This window comes from Aythya ferina (genome assembly GCF_964211825.1).
Source record: "Aythya ferina genome assembly, chromosome: 30".
Classification (NCBI taxonomy): Eukaryota; Metazoa; Chordata; class Aves; order Anseriformes; family Anatidae; genus Aythya; species Aythya ferina.
Window position 1 is genome coordinate 967490 of NC_140327.1, and position 22300 is coordinate 989789.

The 22300-nt window shown below is 54.5% G+C and overlaps 4 protein-coding genes across 15 annotated transcripts in view; 3 read left to right on the forward strand and 1 right to left on the reverse strand.

Annotated features, from left to right (window-relative positions):
* The window catches only part of LOC311425254 (butyrophilin subfamily 3 member A2-like), a 30588-nt gene extending 8694 nt beyond the window's left edge, over positions 1 to 21894 (forward strand). For 2 of the 5 annotated variants that reach the window (XM_084500910.1, XM_084500908.1), the window contains one exon: positions 7801 to 8866. In XM_084500910.1, the coding sequence (XP_084357036.1) occupies positions 7801 to 8429 (629 nt within the window). In that variant the 3' untranslated portion in view covers positions 8430 to 8866. Of the gene's footprint in view, positions 1 to 1708; positions 4164 to 4570; positions 4919 to 5546; positions 5829 to 5957; positions 6120 to 7412; positions 7434 to 7590; positions 7624 to 7800; positions 8867 to 21864 lie in introns of those variants that run through there. The other 3 variants (XR_014686271.1, XM_084500912.1, XM_084500911.1) reach the window with 3 other exon arrangements.
* LOC311425259 (HLA class II histocompatibility antigen, DM beta chain-like) lies at positions 92 to 18075 on the reverse strand. Of its 5 annotated transcripts, XM_084500920.1 has the most exons (9): positions 18007 to 18051; positions 15616 to 15805; positions 13549 to 13653; positions 11929 to 12024; positions 10872 to 10948; positions 9775 to 10059; positions 9573 to 9692; positions 9462 to 9497; positions 9272 to 9379 (listed from the first exon to the last, which is right to left on the reverse strand). In XM_084500920.1, the coding sequence occupies exons 3-9, from the start codon at positions 13569 to 13571 to the stop codon at positions 9369 to 9371; spliced, it is 648 nt and encodes a 215-aa protein (XP_084357046.1). In that variant the 5' UTR covers positions 13572 to 13653; positions 15616 to 15805; positions 18007 to 18051; the 3' UTR covers positions 9272 to 9368. The 5 variants fall into 5 exon arrangements, 4 of the variants coding, with proteins under 4 accessions (XP_084357046.1, XP_084357048.1, XP_084357049.1 ...); XR_014686272.1 differs by lacking the exons at positions 9272 to 9379; positions 9462 to 9497; positions 9573 to 9692; ... (1 more) ...; positions 10872 to 10948; positions 18007 to 18051 and adding exons at positions 92 to 199; positions 282 to 317; positions 394 to 513; positions 596 to 880; positions 1734 to 1810 and having other exon boundaries at positions 13549 to 17628; XM_084500922.1 differs by lacking the exons at positions 10872 to 10948; positions 11929 to 12024 and having other exon boundaries at positions 9272 to 9375; positions 9462 to 9692; positions 18007 to 18075.
* Positions 12356 to 22300, forward strand: part of LOC311425252 (butyrophilin subfamily 1 member A1-like) — a 36386-nt gene continuing 26441 nt past the window's right edge. The window contains exon 1 of one of the 4 annotated variants that reach the window (XM_084500900.1): positions 12356 to 13170. In XM_084500900.1, coding sequence (XP_084357026.1) covers positions 12855 to 13170 — 316 coding nt within the window. In that variant the 5' untranslated portion in view covers positions 12356 to 12854. The remainder of the gene's footprint in view (positions 13171 to 22300) is intronic. The other 3 variants (XM_084500901.1, XM_084500902.1, XM_084500899.1) reach the window with 3 other exon arrangements.
* Positions 20048 to 21894, forward strand: LOC311425260 (butyrophilin subfamily 1 member A1-like). Its single transcript, XM_084500924.1, has 3 exons — positions 20048 to 20515; positions 20628 to 20660; positions 20838 to 21894. The coding sequence occupies exons 1-3, from the start codon at positions 20467 to 20469 to the stop codon at positions 21386 to 21388; spliced, it is 633 nt and encodes a 210-aa protein (XP_084357050.1). The 5' UTR covers positions 20048 to 20466; the 3' UTR covers positions 21389 to 21894.

Consider the following 22300-nt stretch of genomic DNA (forward strand, 5'->3'; position numbering starts at 1 on the left):
GGCTCCCACACACCCACTCCTCTTGGTGAGACACTGTAGGGGCGTGTGAGCCTCTGCCATGTCCGCAGAACACTGCACAGACACCAGCAGGGCTTGTGGAACTTCTTTATTGTCAGCACCACGGCATCGGGTCTGAGATGGCGCCAACCAGGAGCTGCTGGTGCCGGGAGGTATCCGTCTGGGGGTCCTCAGATGCTTCCTGGGGAAAGGGGGGACATCAAGGTGGAGAGATGGGGTTATTTGTGCCTCACAGATGGGGACGGGGCTAGGGACACTGTTACCTGCGGGGTAGTTGTCTGCAGGGAGGGGAGTGTAACCTGCGGGGGGGAGAAGAGGAGTGAGCAGAGTCCTCGTCACCCTTGACCACGGCCCCGACTCTCCCCGGACACTCACCCAGGGTGGGAGGCCTGGCCCTGAAGCGGTAGACGCCAGCGATAAATAAGCCAAGTCACAGCACCATCAGCACGGTGGCCACCGCCACCAGTATCGTCACATCCAGCATCAGTCCAGGACCTGCAGGGACACAACCTGGTGAGTGGCAGCAAGGAGTCAAGACCGCCGGCCTCCGGCTGCGGTCCTGCGCCTCTCCACTCACTCCAGTCCTCCAGGAGAGGCTCCTGCAGGCTGACGTGCTGCACCGAGCACGTGTAGGTGTCGCCTGCCACCGGGGCCACCAGCAGGGACACCTGCGTCTGGTAGCTCCAGTCGCCGTTGGGGATGGCGGAGATGGGGTTGTAGTCATCGGGCTCCACGATGTCCCCGTTGTGCAGCCAGATGACGGTCACCTCGGGGGGGTAGAAGCCCCAGATGTGGCAGCTGAGGCGCACGGGCACACGGGCGTTCCCCGTCTCCGCAGGGATGATGCGGACTTGGGGCTGCGCTGGAGCAGGGATGGGGATGGGGTCAGTGGTGGGCGAGCCCCTTTTCCCTGCCCAGTGCAACGTCCCCACGCAATGCTGTGCAATGCTCCTGTGCAATGCTCCCGTGCAAAGCTCCGCTCTACTTCCCCATGCCACTTCCCCATGCAACACTCTGTGCAAGCTCTAGGCATTGTCCCATGCGACGTCTCATGCGACATCCCCATGCAGTGCCCTGTGCAACACCCCTGTGCCACACCCTGCAAGAGGCACTGCTCTGTGCAATATCCCCTTGCAAAGGGCAATGCAATGCTTTGTGCAGTGCTCTGTGCAACTTACCCCTGCGAAGTCCTCACGCAGTGTGCTCTGCAACACCCCCATGCAATGCCCGGTGCAAGATCTCCTTGCAACATGATCTACAACACCCCTGTGTAACATCCCAATGAAATGCCCGGTGCAACATCTTGCCAAGGCATTTAGCTCCAGGGCAGACTCTTTCTGCAGCAGAGCAGGGGATCCCACAGGCAGGGCTATTTTTTTCCGGCATCAAGCCCACTTGAAGGAGCCGCCAGGACCCAGCAGCCCTTGCGAGGGAGGCTGACGAAGCATAGGCGAAGCCAGCAGGGCCCTCTCCACAGCCGTTCAAAAGCTGCCCCTGGGGAGCACAAAGACCAGTAACGCAGTGACCAGGATGGGCAAACAGGGCATGGTGCATCAGAAGGGAGTGGCAGGCAATTCATGCAGACAGGGCGAGCAGGGAGGGTAGAGCGTTCCTCCCCGCCCATACAAACACCTCCTCTAAGGGCAGTCTACCACTTCATAGGCTACAATGTACTCCACCAGGCACAGTGCTCTCTCTAGCAAGTCTGTACACACCCAGACTGACTGCCCGCTCAAAATTGCACCAGTTCAGGTCTCTGGATGCAGGGAGCGTCTGAGCCTCTTGCTGCCATCTGCGGGAGGCAGAGAGACTGTGTGTGCGTGAGGTGCAAGCAGGTGGATGACCTGGTCTGCCTGGTGGCAAAACTCAAGGAGGAGGTGGAGAGGTTGAGGGCTACCAGGGAGTGTGAGCAGGAGATAGAGTGGTGGGGCAACTCCCTGCAGGGCCTGAAGGAGAGGTACCGGGGTGAGACACCCGAAATGGGGGTTGACCCCCTCCCCTGTCGCTGTCGGGTAGAGGGAGGGGACCTAGGAGTTGAGGAGGAATGGAGACAGGTCCCTGCTCGACATCGCATGTGAAGCCACCCCCAGCCAGCCCCACCTTCCAAAACAGGTTTGAGGCCCTGGAGCTTGAGAGACTGGTACCTGATGAAGAGGTAGAAAGTGTAGCCAGGAGGATGCCTACGGTGAGGAAGTCGACTCCACACCTCAGGACTGCTATCCTCTTTTGATAGTCCAGGCTGGCAGTGATGACATTGAAGAGAGAAGCCTGAAGGCTCTCAAATGGGACGTTAGGGGACTGGGGCGGTTAATGGATGGAGAGGGAGTACAGGTGGAACAGATCTCCACACTGCAGCCCATGGAGGAGTCACCAGTGGAGCAGGAGGATGGGGCCTGGAGGAGGCTACAGCCCATGGAGAGCCCCCGCAGGAGCAGGACACAGGCCGGAGCCACAGCCCGTGGAGAGGAGCCCACAAAGGAGATGGGAGTCTGGGGGGAGCTGTCATATATGGGCAACCTAGACTGGAAGAGTTTGCTCCTGACAGATGTACCCTATACTACAGACCCATACTGGGGCAGTTGTTAGAGAGCTGCTGCCTGTGGGAAGCACATGTAGGATCAGTTTGGGAAGGACGGCATCCCTTGGGAGGAGTTGTTGACTCGCCTGAGGGTGGAAAGCTCTTGCAGAGAGATCTGGACAGATCGGAGAGTTGTTCAATCACCAACTGCATGAAGTTTAACAAGAGCAAGTGCTGGGTCCTGCACCTGGGATGGGGCAACCCTGGCTATATGGACAGACTGGGGGATGAGACGCTGGAGAGCAGCTCTGCAGAGGGGGATCTGGGGGTTGTGGTTGACAGCAAGCTGAACATGAGCCAGCAGTGTGCACTAGCAGCCAGGAGGCCCAACTGTATCCTGGGGTGCTGATAACATGCTGATGTTTTAATTGTTGCAGAGCAGTGCTTACACCAAGCCAAGGACATCTCAGCTTCTCTCTCTGTCCTGGCAATGGGCAGACTAGGGGTGCAGCAGGAGCTGGGAAGGGACAGACCCAGTAAGGCTGACTCCAACTGGCCAAAGGGTTATTCTGTATTATTTGGGATCATGCGAAACAATATATAGGGGTGGCTAGCCAGGGTTGGGGGCGGTAGCAGACTGCTCGGGGTTAGGCTGGGCATCGATCAGTGGGTGGTGAGCGTTGTGCATCACTTGCTTCATACACACTGTTAGTTGTAGTACTATTATTATTATTGTTGTTGTTATTATTATTTTCCTGTCTTAATAAACTGCCTTTATCTCAACCCACGGCTTCTCTTCACCGTTCTCTCCATGATCCCAGAGAAGGAGGGTGGAGAGTGAGGGAACAGCTGTGTGGTGTTTAGCTGCCAGCTGGGTTAAACCACAACATCTCGGAAAAGGCAGACCTCTTCCAAGTGCTCATTTCAATACTCCCCTCCCTTAGCTCCTCCAGGTTTTGTCTGCGCAATGTAGCCTTGTGCTCGTGGGCAGGGATCTTTAGGGATGAAGGCAAAGAGGAAGAGGAGGTCAAACTTTTTACCTTTCTGGACTTTGACCTTCTGTTGGGGAGTATTGAGGAGTTTTTTGCTTATCTTTCCCTTGCTTCCTGCCAACAAGTTGTTCTTCCTTCCCTAACGACTTTTTGTCCTTCTCTCATCCATTGGCGTTGAGCGATATCTTACTTTTTACATCTGCTTCTCATAAGGTTCTCATCTCCATCCCCAATAATCAGGATATTTTACCATACATGTAGCTAAATATTAATTCAGATCAGTTTTAGCATCATCTGCATCTGAGTGCCAGGCATGCAGAACTCCCCAGACACTTGTCCCCACTGCTCCAGGGCCAGAGCTCCTCCTAGACGATTATTGCAAAAAGGATGCAGGAAAAGGCTTGGGAAGTTGGGCGTAGCCCTGTGCTTCCTGCAGCATGGCTGGGTGCTGTGAGGGACCTCTCTCTTTTGGTGGGTCTCCCTTCGAGAAGAAACCCTGGGGGGCCTCCTGTCTCCTGCAGAACCTCTCTCTCAGATGGGGCTCACTTGGGGCTGTGGCTGCCCCAACCTCACCGGCCATGCCAGGGGCCTCCTGACTTCCCTCATCACTCTGCTCCTCCTCCAGCTGGGCTCAGGTAGGATCCTACGGGGCTGCTGGGGGCTCTCCCCCCTGTGCATGCAGACTTGCTGCTGCAGGACAGGGGAGAGGCTGTGGGAAAGGGGGGACCCGAGCCCACAGCTCAGCCCCCCGCTCGGTTTCACTTTCACTTTTGTTCTTTCACACAATACGGGCACTGCCTTGCCTGCCCTTTCTGTGTCTCCTTCACCTGCCCGAATTCTGCAGAGAGGGCTCCCACTCCCAGCACAACTCCTTCTCCTGCATGTCCTCCCTCTCCCTCTCCTGTTTCCCCGGTGGTTTCCCATGGACATGTGGGATGCAGCACGCACCAATTCATGCACAGCTCACCCTTTGTCACTCAATGCCCCTAAATTTACGATGGCAAAATCTCACCTCCTCTCTGTGCCCTTCTCCATTGCCCAGCCCAGCTCAGAGTGGAGGGACCAGGCCACCCTCTCACTGCCACCGTGGGGCAGGATGTCGTGCTGCCCTGCCACTTGTCCCCTCAACGCGATGCTTGCGACTTGGAGGTCAGGTGGATTCGGCGCACGATATCTGAGACAGTGCACCACTACCGCAATGGAGAGGACCTGTACCGGGAGCAGATGGAGGCATATGCAGGGAGGACAGAGCTGGCCAGAGATGGTCTCTCTGCTGGAAGACTGGAATTGCGAATCTCAGGGCTGAGACCCTCTGATGATGGCCAGTACTTCTGCACTGTGAAAAATGCTGATGCTTATGATGAAGCCATTGTGGAGCTGGAGGTGTCAGGTTAGTGGCTGGGGTGGTGCTGCCAGGGGAATTTTTACGTGTCCTTTGAATGTTTCAGCTATATCACGGTATGGAGCATGCCCATGCATGTGGAGGTAATATTTGGGGAGATAGCTCCCTGGATACTTTTGTCAGTTTTCACTTGGGTCCTTGAAGACAATAATCATAATATGGTGAGGGCACTGGGCACAGGCTGCTGAGCAGCACCTTCAGCTGTGTCAGCAATGGGACCAAACAGCACACAGGGAGAATCGCAGAGTCCTCTGAGCAGCCTGATGTCTGCTTTACTTTTGCTTTCTGTGCTGGGGGAGACCTGAGATGTTGCCTGGATGTCTCAGGGCTTCATCAAGCAGCACAGCATGGGGCAGAGACACTGCCTGGAGGAGCTGAAGCTCGGCACCTGGCTTTACAGGGTACTTAGGGGGCACAGACGTTGTGCAGCCCTCCTTTCTGGGTCCGGCATGAGCCGGGATAGTTTAAGATGGTGGTGGCTCCATGGAGCGCCCAGTCCCTGAGGCCCTTGGACCGTAACTGGTCAGGGCTGTGTCTAGCATAGGAGCAGATGGGGTCTTTGCCTTGGAATGAATCCCTCCTCAAGTCAAGCCCCAGCCACGGGCTCTTCCTCCAGCCACAGGCACTGACCCCCACCTCTCCCTGGGGGGCTACGAGGCCGGAGGCATCCAGGTGCTGTGTCGATCGGACGGCTGGTACCCGCTGCCGCAGCTGCTGTGGAGGGATGCTCGCGGGCAGCACCTGCCCTCGGTCTCCCAAACACATTCCCAGGACCAGGAGGGGCTCTTTGAAATTGAAGGCGCCGTCATCGTGACCAGGAGCGTGGAGGGGCCCTTGTCCTGTGTGGTCAGGAGCAGCCGCCTCCAGCAGGAGCAGGTATCATCCCTGGACATCGCAGGTACAAATGGCACAGCCAGGGTGAGGTGTTCCTGGCCCCTGCACTTGTCCTGACCCAGGAGAAGTCTGGGTCTTGCTCTTTTAACCACAGGCATGTAAACACAGCCCTTTACCTGGTGCCTTTTCTCAGCTCCCTTCTTCCACAACGCTCAGCCCTGGATGGTGGCTCTGGCCCTGGTCCTCGTGCTTTTGGCTGTGTCCATTGGCCTCGGTGTTTATCTCTTTCAAAAGCAAGGTAAGCTGGCAGCGCAGGGATGGAGCAGAGGGAGGTGTTCTGCAGGGACCCCGCTGGGTGTGGAGTGGGGCTGAGCCCTGGCCCAGGGAGGTGCGTAGGAGGAGGAAGGGAATGTTCTCCTGGGGATGCCAAAGGCCTTAGGATCGTCTTGGGCCTCTGCCTTGGGCAGCGAAGGCAGGGGAGAAGGCAAGGGGCCTTGGGTGGGAGGCCAGGGAGCATGGCTGCAGCGTGGGGCTGGTGGCAAGGCGCAGCTGCCCTGCACATGTTCCCACCCAGCAACCAAGCTGCTCTGCTCACCACCTCTTCCTCCGCCTTTGCTTTTCAGCGGCACAGAGCTGAGAGCTGGGAGAGTCCTTGCAGTCCCTGCCCCCAGCCCCTGGGGAAGTGGTGTCTGTGCGGGAGGGCCTGGTCTGGGTGGGCTCTGGGGGCTTGTGTGCTGGTGGCTCGGGGGTGCTGGAGGAGCAGCTGGAGCCTGGGGTGGGAGTGGGGAGTGCTGGGGCTGGGGCTGCCCTGGGCATGGGACACGGGACACGGCCGGGATGGCTGAAATGAATGGGAATCAAGGTGGGGACAGAGAGCGAGCTGCGGGGCTGCCCCGCTCTGCACTGATGCTTTTGGAACAGGGACATCCTCCACCCACCCCCATTCACTTCCCCTTGTGTTTTGGTGGCACGGTGCAGAGAGCTGCACAAGTGTCTGTCCTTAATGCTACAAGTCTTGCAAAAAGCTGGGCCTAGGTGCTTCTTAGTCTGGTCACTACAAGTCTGGGAGCAAGGTGGTCTGTGCACATGCATTAGAGCAAAAATATTTGAGGTCTACCCATGGCAGCAACAATGGGGTGAAAGTCTCTCCACTCTGACCTTTCATTTTATTTTGCTTTTCTATAGCAGCGAAAAAGGATGCAAAGCTGGGGAAGTCTCCTTCCCCAAAGAGAAGGTATTTGGTGTCTTCCCACAAGCATACTCCTGAGTGTCCATCCCTAACCTGAAAGAATTTTCTGCATAGACAGTGGGTGAGAAGTTTTTTCCCTCTGATCATGCATTCCTTATGCTTTTCTTTTCCAGAGGAAAAAGATGCAAGACTGGGTGAGTCTCTCTTCCCCCCCCCCCCCCCCCCCCCAACTGAAGGAATTGGGGGGTCTTTCTTTGTAGCACTCATTGTTGAGAAACTGACTCCTCTCATCAATGCATTGCTTTTCTATTTCATTTGTAGATGAACAAGCTGCAGAGTTTGGTAAGTCTCACTCTCCAAACAGAAAAAACAAACAAACAAAAAAGGCATCATAGCGAGAGGTATGGAATCAGAAACTGTGCCTTCTTCTCATATTTTCCTTTTCTCTTTCATTTGTAGAGAATCAAGCTGCAGAGCTGGGTAAGTCTACCGGTGTTCAGACCCAAGGGCAACACCAAGGCAATGTGCAGGGGAGGGTGGGCAGCTGGAACAGAGCACTCCAGGGCTCACCCCTCACCCTGCCCACACCCACTGGGCACCAGCCATGGCTGTGACCATCTCTCCCCTCTCCTTCCAGCATGGAGAAAGTTTCTGCTGCCTCACAATACAGGTAGCTGTGCACTGGGTTGCCCTCTGAGGTGCTCCTCCTGCCCCTGGTGGGGCATGTTCAGGAGCCAAGAGGTGCCCCATCTCCTGCCCCGTGGGGCAGCTCCTTGCCCCGAGCTGTGGAAAGCCTGCCCAGGGCTGAGCTCTGCCCCTCATGGCCTGGCTCCTTCTGTCCCTGCAGTGAAGGTGACCCTGGATCCAGACACGGCTCATCCCGGGCTTGTTGTGTCTCAGGACAACTGCAGTGTGATATGCAAAAGTGAATGGCAGCAGGTGCCTGACACACCAGAGAGATTTGACATTTGGTGGTGCATGCTGGGCCATGAGGAGTTCAGAGAGGGGAGGCACTGCTGGTTGGTGGAGGTGGAGGGAGAGCAGCTAAAGGATTCACGGTGGGCTGTGGGGGTGGTCAGGGCATCTGTGAAGAGAAATCGGTGGAACAAAACAATCCCTAAAAACGGGATCTGGGCTCTGCAGTACTATGAGGGGCAGCTCATATCTCTCACATGGCCTCACACCCTCTTGTCCCTGTCCCCTGTCCCCACGAGGATCTGGGTCTGTCTGGACTGTACCCAGAGGCAGGTGTCTTTTCTCAACGCTGACAATGGGGTCCAGATCTTCACTTTCACAGCAGCCTCCTTCAATGGGGAGAGCATCCGCCCCTTGTTCTGGCTGGATACACGGGGAATTCAGCTGTGCCTGAGGGACAGCACCCCCCAGATCCCGTCCACAGCCCTGGGGCACTCTAGCACGTCTCCAGACACTCCTGCATCACCTCTCCTTGGTCCTGCAGGAACAGCACAGGAATGAGGGGCAGTGGGGCCAGGGGCTGCCCTGTGTTCCTCCCTGCTGCTGGAGGAGGGCTGGGATGCTGCAAGCAGGGGCCAGGCCCCTTGCAGCCCCTGGGCTCTGCCCTGCACGTGGCTCCTGTGCTGGGGCACAAGCCCTGCTGGCAACCATGGGTCTCACCCTGCCTCTGAGCCCCAGCAGGCAGCACAGGGGCTGCAGCAGCTCTCCACACTCCTCTCCCCTCTGCTTCCACTGCTTGCAGACCCCAGGGCAAGGGATGTGGTCACCGTGTGCTGCTGGCCATTGCAGGCCACCTTTGCCTCCTAGTTCGGGGTTGATCCTTGTTCTGTGCCTGGTGCTGAACATGAGCAGCCTGTGGGGGCTCTTTGTTCCCTCCTCTGGAGCACATCAAGGCCCAGCAGCAGCAGGACTGTGTCAAATAAAGTTTTGCACAGGAAGATGGAGTCTGGCAGTGGCATTTCCTGGGTGCTTTGTGTCCTGAGGCCTTGCTGCCTGGGAAGGCGTCTTGCAGCAGACCGTCTCCTCACACGCCTTGCTCTGCAGAGCCTTCGCCGTCCTCGTAGCCCTCCCTTGGAGGCTCTTGCACAGTTTCACGCCCTTCATCTGCTGCGGTGCCCACAGCTGCACGCAGTGCTCGAGGAGAAGCCACAGCAGGCCGAGCAGATCGGGACGATCCCTTCCCTTGGCCGGCCAGCAGTGCTGTGCCTGAGGCACCCCAGGGCACGCTTGGCCCTTTGGGGTCCCATGCCATGGCCCCCACACACCCGCTCCTCTTAGTGGGACTACGTAGAACTGTGTGAGCCTCTGCCCTGTCCCCAGAACACTGCACAGACACCAGCAGGGCTTGTGGAGGATCTTTATTGTCAGCACCGTGGCATCGGGTCTGAGATGGGGCCAACCGGGAGCCGCCGGTGCCGGGAGGTGTCCATCTGGGGGTCCTCAGATGCTGCCTGGGGAAGGGGGGGACACACAGGGTGAGAGATGGGATGATTTGTCCCTCACCAATGGGGATGGGTATGGGGAAAACATTACCTGCAGGGTAGTTGTCTCCAGGGAGGGGAGTGTAACCTGCATGGGGGAGAAGAGGCGTGAGCAGAGTCCTTGTCACCCTTATCCAGGGCTCCGACCCTCCGTGGAATTCACCCGGGGTGGGAGGCCTGGCCCTGAAGCGGTAGACGCCGGCGAGAAATAAGCCAAGTCCCAGCACCATCAGCACGGTGGCCACTGCCACCAGTATCGTCACCTCCGGCATAAGTCCGGAACCTGCGGGGACACGGCTGGGTGAGTGGCAGCAAGGAGTCAAGACCGCCGGCCTCCAGGTGCGGTCCTGCACCTCTCCACTCACTCCAGTCCTCCAGGAGAGGCTCCTGCAGGCTGATGTGCTGCACCGAGCATGTGTAGGTGTCGCCTGCCACCAGGGCCACCAGCAGGGACACCTGCGTCTGGTAGCTCCAGTCGCCGTTGGGGATGGCGGAGATGGGGTTGTAGTCGTCAGGCTTCACGATGTCCCCGTTGTGCAGCCAGATGACGGTCACCTCGGGGGGGTAGAAGCCCCAGATGTGGCAGCTGAGGCGGACAGGCACACGGGCGTTCCCTGTCTCCATGGGGATGATACGGACCTGGGGCTGTGCTGGAGCAGGGATGGGGATGGGGATGGGGTCAGTGGTGGGTGAGCCCCTTTTCCCTGCCCTGTGCAATGTCCCCACGCAATGTTCCGTGCAACGCTCCCGTGCAACGCTCCCGAGCAAAGCTCTAGGCATTGTCCCATGCGGTGGCACGTGTGACATCCCCGTGCGATGCCCTGTGCAACGCCCCTGTGCCACACCCTGCAAGAGGCATTGCTCTGTGCAACATCGCCTTGCAAAGGGCAATGAAATGTGCTGTGCAGTGCTCCGTGCAACATCCCCCTGTGACGTCCTCACACAGTGTGCTCTGCAACACCCTCATGCAATGCCCGGTGCCACATCTCCTTGCAACATGCTATACAACACCCCTGGGTAATGTCCCCAGGCAATGCCCAGTGCAAAATCTTGCTGAGGTGATCAGTACCAGGGCAGACTCTTTCTGCAGTGGAGCAGGGGATGCCACAGGCAGGGCTATTTTTTTCTGGCATCAAGCCCACTTGACGGAGCCGCCAGGACCCAGCAGCCCTCGCGAGGGAAGCTAACAAGGAGTAGGCAGAGGCAGCAGCACCCCCTGCCTGGACATTCAAAAGCAGCCCCTGGGGAGCGCAGCGACCAGGAACGTGGTGACCAGGACGGGCAAACAGGGCATGGCGCATCAGAAGGCAGAGGCAGGCAGTTCACGCAGGCAGGGTGAGCAGGGACGGCAGAGCGTTCCCCCCCGCCCATAAGAACAACTCCTCTAACGGTGGTCCACCGCTAGCTAGGCTGCAATGGTCTCCACCAGGCACAGTGCTCTCTCTAGCAAGTCTGTGCACACCCAGACTGACTGCCCACTCAAAAATGCACCAGTTCAGGTCTCTGGATGCAAGGAGCATCTGAGCCTCTTGCTGCCATCTGTAGGAGGCAGAGAGACTGTGTGTGCGTGAGGTGCGAGCAGGTGGATGACCTGATCCGCCTGGTGGCAGAACTCAAGGAGGAGGTGGAGAGGTTGAGGGCTATCAGGGAGTGTGAGCGGGAGACGGAGTGGTGGGGCAACTCTTTGCGGGGCCTGAAGGAGAGGTACCGGGGTGAGACACCCCAAATGGGGGTTGACCCCCTCCCCTGTCACTGTCGAGCAAAGGGAGGGGACCTAGGAGCTGAGGAGGAATGGAGACAGGTCCCTGCTCGACATCGCAGGCGATGCCACCCCCAGCCAGCCCCACCTTCCAAAGCAGGTTTGAGGCCCTGGAGCTTGAGAGACCAGTAGCTGAGGAAGAGGTAGAAAGTGTAGCCAGGAGGATGCCTAGGGTGAGGAAGTCGACTCCACGCCTCAGGACTGCTATCCTCTTTTGATAGTCCAGGCTGGCAGTGATGACATTGAAGAGAGAAGCCTGAAGGCTATCAAACGGGATGTTAGGGGACTGGGGTGGTTAGTGGATGGAGCGGGAGTACAGGTGGAGCTGCCACCCATCGAGGGACCCAGATTGGAACAGTTTGCTCCTAACAGATGTACCCCATACTACAGACCCATACAGTAGCAGTTGTTGGAGAGCTGCTGACTCGGCTGAAGGTGGAGAGGCCTTGCAGAGAGATCTGGACAGACTGGAGAGCTGGGCAATCTCCAACTGCATGAAATTTAACAAAGGCAAGTGCTGGGTCCTGCACTTGGGATGGGGCAACCCTGGCTATACGTACAGACTGGGGGATGAGACACTGGAGAGCAGCCCTTCAGAGAGGGATCTGGGGGTTGTGGTTGACAGCAAGCTGAACATGAGCTAGCAGTGTGCCCTAGCAGCCAGGAGGGCCAACTGTATCCTGGGGTGCATCGAGCACAGCATTTCTAGTCAGTCAAGGGAAATGATTGTCCCAATCTACTCTACGCTGGGCAGGCTCACCTCGAGGACTCTGTGCAGTTGTGGGCACCACAGTACAAGAAGGACTTGAAACTACTGGAGAGTGTCCAGAGAAGGGCCACAGAGATTGTGAAGGGCCTTGAGGGGAAGATGTATGCCTTCAGCCAGATCTCTTCATACTCTGGGATGAATCCCATCAGGCCCTATAGTCTTGTATGCATTCATCTGGAGCAGCAAAACCCACACAAATTCAGGGTTTGTTTGGATTTTATCGTTCCTGCAGTCACTGTCCTTTAGCTCAGGACATCTGGAGTCCCACAGCCCAGCATCAGTGTTGAAGACAAAGGCAAAGAAAGCAATAAACATCTCTGTGAATGACCTTGTCTGACCATCCCCATCAAGTAACAGTCCAATGCTTTCTCTCATCCTACTTTTGCTGTTAAGATAGTTTAAGGAAAAAAAAAAAAAAAAAAAAAAGCATTTTATTTCCCTTCACAGTACTGTCCAGATTCAACTCAAATTGAGCTGTGGCCATATGAATTTTCTCCCTACAAAAGCAAAAAGTACCTCTGTAGTCTTTCCATGTTGCCTGACTTCCCTTCCAGCAAACAGGAACTTTCCTTATCCACCTAAGCTCTAGAAGAAGGTCCCTGCCCATCTGAGCCAAACTTCTGCCACGGCTGCTTTACTGGAGATGGGAGAGGCACTGGCATTTTGTCTTCAGCACCCTGGGCAAAGGGTGGCAGCTCTGGGCTCGGCACCCAGCTGTGCCCCATTCCCTACAGCCTCCAATCCTGCTCAGCTCTTCACTGCCATCTCTCCACATTTTCCCATTGCTCACAGTTTGATTCCTTCTGGCATGCATGGAGATGAATGACCTTAGCCAGTGGCTTTCCCTGGAGGTCTGGAGAGGCCCCCACTGGGGACAGGGAACTCGTGCTTGCTAAAGGGCACCCAGCTGCAATGGGATGGTGGTGCCAGCCCTGCAGAGCTCCCCAGACATTGCCCTAGGGGCAGAGCTGCTCCAGGAGGGTTATTGCAGCCAGGAACTGGGCAAAGGTTGGGAAAGTTGGGCGGAGCCTTGTACTTTCTGCAGCTCTGCTGGGTGCCGTGAGGGAGATCTATCTTGGCTTGGAGAAGAACCCCTGGGGGGCCACCTGCCCCCTGGGGGACCTCTCTCTCAGATGGGGCTCCCCTGGGGCTGCGGCTGCCCTCGCCTCACCGGCCATGCCAGGGATCTCCTGACTTCCCTCGTCACTCTGCTCCTCCTCCGCCTGGGCTCAGGTAGGATCCTGCGGGGCTGCTGGGGGCTCTCCCCACTGTGCATGCAGACTTGCTGCTGTGGGGCAGGGGAGCGGCTGTGGGACAGCGGGGACCGAGCCCAAAGCTCGCCCATGCTGGGTTTCACTTTCCCTTTGGTTCTTTCACGCAATATGGCTGCTGCCTTGCCTGCCCTTTCTGTGTCTCCTTCACCCGCCCAAATGCTGCAGAGAGGGCTCCCACTCCCAGCACACCTCCTTCTCCTGCACGTCCTCCCTCTCCCTCTCCTGTTTCCCCGGTCATATCCCATGGGACACAGGGGACGCAGCACGCACCAACTCACGCATCAACTCACGTCCTTTGTCACTCACTGACCCTAAATTTACGATGCCAAAATCTTACCTCCTCTCTGTGCCCTTCTCCATTGCCCAGTGTGAGAAACATCTCAAATAATTTTCTTCAGACAGGATCTTCTCTGAAGCTATTTTATTCACGATTGCAACGGTCCTGCCAATCAGGAGCACATTTTAGTAAACAAATCCTAGCCTTTTATTCCCTATTACCCGACGCCTGATCACCTCCCCTGTTTCCTCATTGGATGAGTACTACAGGTTCACAAGCTACTCGACGCTCCTCTATACCATACATGTGCAATTTTTCTTTTTTTTTTTTCAACCCTTTAATTTATCCTTTCTTATGTTTTGAGAACTTGTGATCTTTGTTCTCCTGCTCGCACACTGCTCATCCTGTTTTTCTAAAGCTTCTACCTTATTTTGGAACAGTGAGGCCTTCTACGGTCCACTTATCTCCTTAGCATTTCTCCTTATTATGACTACACAATTACCTTGGAATACAGAAAAATAATTCCCTACTGCAAAAATAGACCTTTGTTTCTCACAGTTCCCCCCTCTTCTTTTCTTACTCCTATTGTTGTTTTTGCACTTCTTCACATACCGCACTCTGAAGTTTTTCCAACATTAAGGTGCTGTATTTTTTTTCGCATGTCACAGGGCATGATAGATATACAATGCCATTATTTTACAATACCAACAAATAGTTGTTGGAGCCAATTCTATTCAGCCAATAACAAAATTAGTTTCTCCCAAATATTTCTAAATCCCAAGGAAGTGTCATCTTGAGTTACTCTATGTAGGATCTTGTGGTTTTTTGTTTGTTTGTTTGCTTGTTTTGGTTTGGTTTTGGTTTTCCCAAATAATTTTTTAGATCAGTGAAATTCATCCCATTTGATCTACATATATACAGAAACTAGTATTAATTACAGGGCATGTTCCTCTTATGAGGTTATTCATAAATCTAATATTATTTGATTCTAGAGTACTATTTTTGCAAACTTTATCTTATTTTCTAGATCTTCAATATTTTTACAATATTTTTGTGTTTTGAGATGTTTACAATAGCTTTTTTAAATTCACTCACCCTTAACCAAAGTAAAAAACACCTTGCAAAACTGTAAAATGCTAGAGAGTTTTACTAAGGGATTATCTGGAGTCCACTTAATTCTGCATGTGGTCTCAAGGGGGCTTTGGCTTTGTGGGTCTTAAATAATAGTTACATTTGGAATTATTGCCTTCAGGGTGCAAGCTCCCTTCCATCCTAGGGGCAACACCTTCCTAGCTTTATTGCCATATAGCCAATACCACCCCTTGCCATTCAGGACAGGCCATCTGCTTACAGGATTCTCATGTTGCATCTGGTGTACATTATGCATATTAGCATTCCCGTGGTTACCATAGCTGGTACAGTACGGATGATTCCCTACTTCATGGATATTTCCACACACAGGGGCAGTACTATTGCCCCCTGAGTTTCTATCAATATTGTTTAAAAGGCACCTTTGGTAACACAGTATATTGTAGCCAGGGTTACGTGTAGGGAACTCAACTTCAAAATCTATTCCTTCCCAGGACTGTGTATGATCTGTCCTTTTTAGAAATCTAGAGATTCCAGACACAGTTGCTGCTGGAAATAGTAATCAGGGACAAGGCCTTTCCAGTCTTTCTAGGCATCTGGGTGCAAATCCAACAATTATTTCAAGATGGAACTCAAGAGATGTTCTGGATTAATTGGGAATGCTGATTTTTCCCTCCATCCTATCACTAATCCATTGAGAATAGGTATTACTAAGATAAACTCAAAATACATCATTACTATGTATATATACACACCCCTAAAATAATAAAGAAATAATAAGTAAGAAAAACAATAGAAATCACATACTAATAAGGATTCTTCTGGTGGGGATTAAATGCCCTCCTTTCTCCTACTTCCAGGGAGTGTTCCCTGGAAACACTCCAATTCTGTGTGATTCAATCCCTCTTACTCATTAATTCATTACAAATTCTTCTAAGGAGAAGTTAAGGATTTACAATAAATAGTTTCAACAGTTTTAACCTGAAAAGTCTTCGTTAATGCAGTCTCTCTGGTATCAGAGTTAACTGATGCTTTTACCCAGATATGAGTCCACCCTTTCTCAGCTGTTCTTACTGTCATTTCAATAGTCAGGAGCACTTGGAACAGTCCATCCCACTCAGGTTGCAGTTTCAGTTCTCTCCATATTCACATCAGAACCCAAGCTCCTTCTCAAAATGGTTGGATCAGAGCTTCCAGGGGTGGGGTTTGAGCAAACAGTCCACGGCTCCTTGGAGATGAAAAGAGGATGACAGCCCGAGTACATAGTTCTTAAGAAAAGCATCTTTTGTCTCAAATTGAGGTAATTCGTTCCCTTTGTCCATGTACAGCAATCCAAATAATATTTCATATGGTGAAACTCCCACATCATTTCTTGGTGCAGTTTGAATTCGGAGAAGTGCCAAAGGTAAGCACTTCTTTTGGGGAAGCTGAGTTTCCAGAACTTAGTCAATTGCTTCTTTACTGCCTAATCTGTTCCACCCTTCCAGAAGAAGAAGGATGCCAAGGAGTGTGAAATTCCCAGTTAATTCCTACAGTCCACGTTAGCCCTTGCAATATTTCTGACATAAAGTGATTTCCTTGATCAGAGTCAATATTTTCAACAATTCCATACCTGGGAGTTATTTGTTCCAGAATTACTTTAGTTACTATGTTCGCAGTAGCAGATACTGAAGGGAAAGCTTCCACCCACCCTGACAAATGATCTACCAAGACTAGTAAGTATTTAAATCTACCTACTTTAAGGAGTTCTGTAAAATCCTCCTGTACATTTTGGAAGCATTGAATTCCTGGTTCTTGCCCTCTTCAGGCTGACTGTTTTAAATTCCTATTTCCCTTTTGACATACTACGTAACTCCTGCGTACTTGTTCAGCCAGAGTATATGTATTCCTACACATACTTATTTCCATAGCACAGCGTCACACGTTGCTTGAATTCCCCAATGACATTCTTGATATAAAACAGTTAATATTTGCCTCAATACCACTTTATTCAGCATTTCGCTCCCATCAGGGAGTATCTGTTTTCCTTTGGACTTCGTGACACCTAATTACTTAAAAACCTCTTTCTCTTAAAACGGTTTAGTTTGGGGTAGCTCAACAATTCCCTGAATCCTCTCTGGATTTATTTTTCATTCCCCCTCAGACACTAGATGCCCTAAATATTTGACTTCTCTTTCTACAAATTTTAATTTATTTTCCAATACTTTCAAGCCCTATTTTCCCAGAAAGTTGAATAGCTTGTTAGGGGCATCCTTCAACTGTTTTCTCCTGTCCCGACAATAAAAGATCATCCACATAACACCTCCTTTGGAGGTTGGAATTACTCCAAAATTTCTTCTAGAACTTGCCCAAATAAATTGGTGACCCTGTAAAACCATGAGGTAAAATTGTCTCTCTGTATTGCTGCTTCTGCCCCATTTCAGAGTCTTTCTACTCAAAGGCAAATATATCTTTGCTCTCAGGGTCTGAGAGCACCCCATTAATAATACCGTTATTCCAGTCTAACAATTTACTATTTGAATGCCCAATTTCATGATCAAATTCTTTCCCAACAAGTTAGTCCCTGCCTCGGGTGCATACAATAATTGCAGTGGTAGCCCCTGTGAAAAGAATTCAGCAGCTGCCCCATGTTAGATAAGGGCCAGTTTCAGCCGGCTCCAAAGGGGCTTCCTCTGCCCAGAGCCAAGCCATGACAATGCAGTTTAAATCTCTATAAGAGCACACCCAAGAAAAGGGAAAAAAACCCTGCAGCACAACAGCAGCTGGGAGAGTGAGGAGTGAGAAACCTCGCTGCAGACACCAAGGTCAGTGCAGAGGAGGGGGAGTGCAGTACAGAGGTGCTTGTCTCCACTCAGCTGTGTGCTGTGAGGGACCTCTCTCTTTTGATGGGGCTCCCTTGGAGAAGAACCCCTGGGGGACCAACCGCCTGCCCCCTGAGGGACCTCCATCTGAGATGGGGCTCCCCTGGGGCTGCGGCTACCCCAGCCTCACCGCCAAGCCAGGGGCCTCCTGAATTCCCTCGTCACTCTGCTTCTCCTCCGGCTGGGCTCAGGTAGGATCCTGTGGGGTTGCTGGGGGCTCTCCCTCCTGTGCATGCAGACTTCCTGCTGTGGGGCAGGGGAGCGGCCCTGGGGAAGAGGAGACCTGAGCCACCAGCTCAGCCTATGCTGGGTTTCACTTTCACTATTGTTCTTTCAGACAACACAGGAGCGGTCTTGGCTTCCCTTTATGGCTCTTCTTTTCCTGCCTGAATGCTGCAGAGAGGGCTCCCACTCCCAGCACACCTCCTTCTCCTGCACGTCCTCCCTCTCCCTCTCCTCTTTCCCTGGTGGTTTCCCATGGGACACGGGGGATGGAGCATGCACCAACTCATGCACAGCTCGCCCTTTATCAATCACTGCACATAAATTTACGATTCCAAAATCTCACCTCCTCTCTGTGCCTTTCTCCATTGCCCAGCCCAGCTCACAGTGGTGGGACCAAGACACCCTCTCACTGGCACCGTGAGGCAGGATGTTGTGCTGCCCTGCCATTTGTCCCCTCAACGCGATGCTCACAGTTTGGAGGTCAGGTGGATTCGGCACAGGTTATCTGAGACAGTGCACCACTACCACAACGGACAGGACCTGTACGGGGAGCAGATGGGGGCATATGCCGGGAGGACAGAGCTGGTCAGAGATGGTCTCTCTGCTGGAATCCTGGACTTGCGAATCACGGGGCTGAGACCCTCTGATGATGGCCAGTATTTCTGTACTGTGGGAGATGCTGATGCTTATGCTGAAGCCATTGTGGAGCTGGAGGTGTCAGGTTAGTGGCTGGGGTGGTGCTGCCAGGGCAGAGTTTACGTGTCCTTTGAATGTTTCAGCTGTTTCGCAGTATGGAGCATGCCCATGGATGTGGAGGTAAGATTTGGGGAGAGAGCTCCCTGGATACTTTTGTCAGTTTTCACTGGTGTCCTTGAAGACAAGAATCATAATATTGTGAGGGCACTGGGCACAGGCTGCTGAGCAGCACCTTCAGCTGTGTCAGCAATGGGACTAAACAGCACACAGGGAGAATCGTTGAGTCCTCTGAGCAGCCAGACGTCTGCTTTACTTTTGCTTTCAGCACTGGGGGAGACCTGAGATATTGTCACGAATTCTTGGGGCTTCTTGAACCAGCAAGGCTTGGTGCAGAGATGCTGTCTGGAGGTGCTGAAGCTCAGCACCTGGGTTTTGTGGGTAATTTGGAACCACTGGCTTTGTGCAGCCCTGCTCTCTGGATTTTGCACCAAACGGGGTGGTTTTAGGGTGAGGGTGAGTGCATGGAGTGCCTCGTCCTTCAGCCCCTGGGGCTGTTGCTGTGCTAGGCTGTGTCTGGCATGGGAGAAGATGGGGTCTTTGCCTTGGAACTGAATCCATCCCCAAGTCAAGCCCCAGCCACGCGCTCTTCCCCCAGCCACAGGTGCTGACCCCCACCTCTACCTCAGGGGCTACGAGGCCGGAGGCGTCCGGGTGCTGTGTCGATCGGCCGGCTGGTACCCGCTGCCACAGCTGCTGTGGAGGGATGCTCGCGGGCAGCACCTGCCCTCGGTCTCCCAGACACATTCCCAGGACCAGGAGGGGCTCTTTGAAATCAAAGGCGCCGTCACCGTGACCGGGAACGTGGAGGGGCCCTTGTCCTGTGTGGTCAGGAACAGCCACCTCCAGCAGGAGCGGGAATCATCCCTGCACATCGCAGGTACAAATGGCACAGCCAGGGTGAGGTGTTCCTGGCACCTGCACTTGTCCTGACCCAGGAGAAGTCTTGGTCTTGATTTTCTAATCACAGGCATGTAAACACAGCCCTTTTCCTGGTGCCTTTTCTCAGCTCCCTTTTTCCTAAATGGTCGGCCCTTGATAGTGGTTCTGGCCCTGGTCCTCGTGCTTTTGGCTGTGTCCATTGGCCTCGGTGTTTATCTCTTTCGAAAGCAAGGTAAGCTGGCAGTGCAGGGATGGAGCGGAGGGAGGTGTTCTGCAGGGACCCCCCTGGGTCTGGAGCGGGGCTGAGCCTTGGCCCAGGGAGGTGGGTAGGAGGAGGAAGGGAATGTTCTCCTGGGGATGCCAAAGGCCTTAGGATCGTCTTGGGTGGGAGGCCAGGGAGCATGGCTGCAGCGTGGGGCTGGTGGCAAGGCGCAGCCCCCCTGCTCATGTTCCCACCCAGCAACCAAGCTGCTCTGCTCATCACCTGTTCCTCCGCCTTTGCTTTTCAGCGGCACAGAGCCGAGAGCTGGGTGAGTCCTTGCAGTCCCTGCCCCCAGCCCCTGGGAACTGGTGGTGTCTGTGTGGGAGGGCCTGGTCTGGGTGGGCTCTGGGGGCTTGTGTGCTGGTGGCTCAGGGGTGCTGGAAGAGCAGCTGGAGCCTGGGGTGGCAGTGGGGAGTGCTGGGGCTGGGGCTGCCCTGGGCACGGGACAGGTCCGGGATGGCTGAAAGGAATGGGGATCAAGGTGGGGACGGGGAGTGAGCTGAGGGACTGCCCTGCTCTGTACTGACACTTCTGGGACAGGGACATCCTCCACCCATCCCCATTCACTTCCCCTTGTGTTTTGGTGGCACGGTGCAGAGAGCTGCACAAGTGTCTGTCCTTACTGCTACAAGTCTTGCAAAATTTGGGTGTAGTTCTTTGTTAGTCTGGTCCCTCTCAATCTGAGAGCAAGACTGTCTGTGCCCACTCACAAGGGCAAAGAATTTTGGGGTAAAGCCATAGAATTAGCCAAGGAATTTGAAGCACTCCTCTCTGAACATGCATTGCTTTTGCTTTCCTTTTCCAGTGAGAAAAGACGCAATGATCGGTAAGATTCCCTTCATAAACCCAAAGAGTTGGCACCTTTCCATGGCAGCAGCCATGGGCTGAGCAGCTCCCCCTCTCATCATGCCTTGCTTTTATCTTCCTTTACCAGTGGAGCAAGCTGCAGAGCTGGGTGAGTGTCACAGAGCTTGGCCTGCATGATATCTCAGGGCTGGCCCCTCACCCTGCCCACACCCACTGGGCACCATCCGTGGGCTGTGACCAGCTCTCCCCTCTCCTTCCAGCATGGAGAAGGTTTCTGCTGCCTCACAATACAGGTAGGTGTGCACTGGGTTGCCCTCTGAGGTGCTTCTCCTGCCCTTGCTGGGGCATGTTCAGGAGCCCAGAGGTGCCCCATCTCCTGCCCCATGGGGCAGCTCCTGGCCCCGAGCTGGGGAAAGCCTGCCCAGGGCTGAGCTCTGCCCCTGATGGCCTGGCTCCTTCTGTCCCTGCAGTGAAGGTGACCCTGGATCCACACACGGCTCATCCCCAGCTTGTCCTGTCTCAGGACAACTGCAGTGTGAGATGGGAAAGTGAACGGCAGCAGGTGCCTGACACACCAGAGAGATTTGACGATATTTTATGTGTGCTGGGCCATGAGGAGTTCAGAGAGGGGAGACACTGCTGGTTGGTGGAGGTGGAGGGGGAGTCGCTAAAGTATTCTTGGTGGGCTGTGGGCGTGACCAGGACTTCTGTGGAGAGGAAGGGGAAGATTAACATGAGCCCTAGAGAAGGGATCTGGGCTGTGCAGTACTATTATGAACACCTCAAGTCTCTCACATCTCCTCCCACTCCCTTGTCCCTGTCCCCTGTCCCCACAAGGATCTGGGTCTGTCTGGACTATACCCAGGGGCAGGTGTCTTTTATCAACGCTGACAATGGGGTCGAGATCTTCACTTTCACAGCAGTCTCCTTCAATGGGGAAAGCATCCGCCCCTGGTTCCTGTTGTGGACACGGGGAATTCAGCTGTGCCTGAGGGACAGCACACCACCGACCCCATCCTGAGCCCTGGGGGGCTCCTGCCCTTCTCCAGACACTCCTGCATCACCTCTCCTTGGTCGTGCAGGAGCAGCACAGGAATGAGGGGCAGTGGGGCCAGGGGCTGCCCTGTGTTCCTCCCTGCTGCTGGAGGAGGGCTGGGATGCTGCAAGCAGGGGCCAGGCCCCTTGCAGCCTGCCCTGCACGTGGCTCCTGTGCTGGGGCACAAGCCCTGCTGGCACCCACGGCTCTCACCCTGCCTCTGAGCCCCAGCGGGCAGCACCGGGGCTGCAGCAGCTCTCCATGCTCCTCTCCCCTCTGTTTCCACTGCTTGCAGACCACAGCGCAAGGGATGTGGTCACTGTGTGCTGCCGGCCATTGCAGGCCACCTTTGCCTCCTAGTTCGGGGTCGATCCTTCCTGTGTGCCTGGTGCTGAGCATGAGGAGCCTGTGGGGGCTCTTTGTTCCCTCCTCTGGAGCACATCAAGGCCCAGCAGCAGCAGGACTGTGGCAAATAAAGTTTTGTACAGGAAGATGGAGTCTAGCAGTGGCATTTCCTGGGTGCTTTGTGTCCTGAGGCCTTGCTGCCTGGGAAGGCGTCTTGCAGTAGACCGTCTCCTCACACGCCTTGCCCTGCAGAGCCTTCGCTGTCCTCGTAGCCCTCCCTTGGAGGCTCTCGCACAGTTTCACGCCCTTCATCTGCTGCGGTGCCCACAGCTGCACGCAGTGCTTGATGCGAGGCCACAGCAGGCCGAGCAGAGCGGGACCATCCCTTCCCTCGGCCGGCCAGCAGTGCCGTGCCTGAGGCACCCCAGGGCATGCTTGGCCCTTTGGGGTCCCATGCCACGTCCCCCACACACCCACTCCTCTTGGTGAGACACTGTAGGAGTGTGTGATTCTCTGCCCTGTCCCCAGAACACTGCAGAGACACCAGCAGGA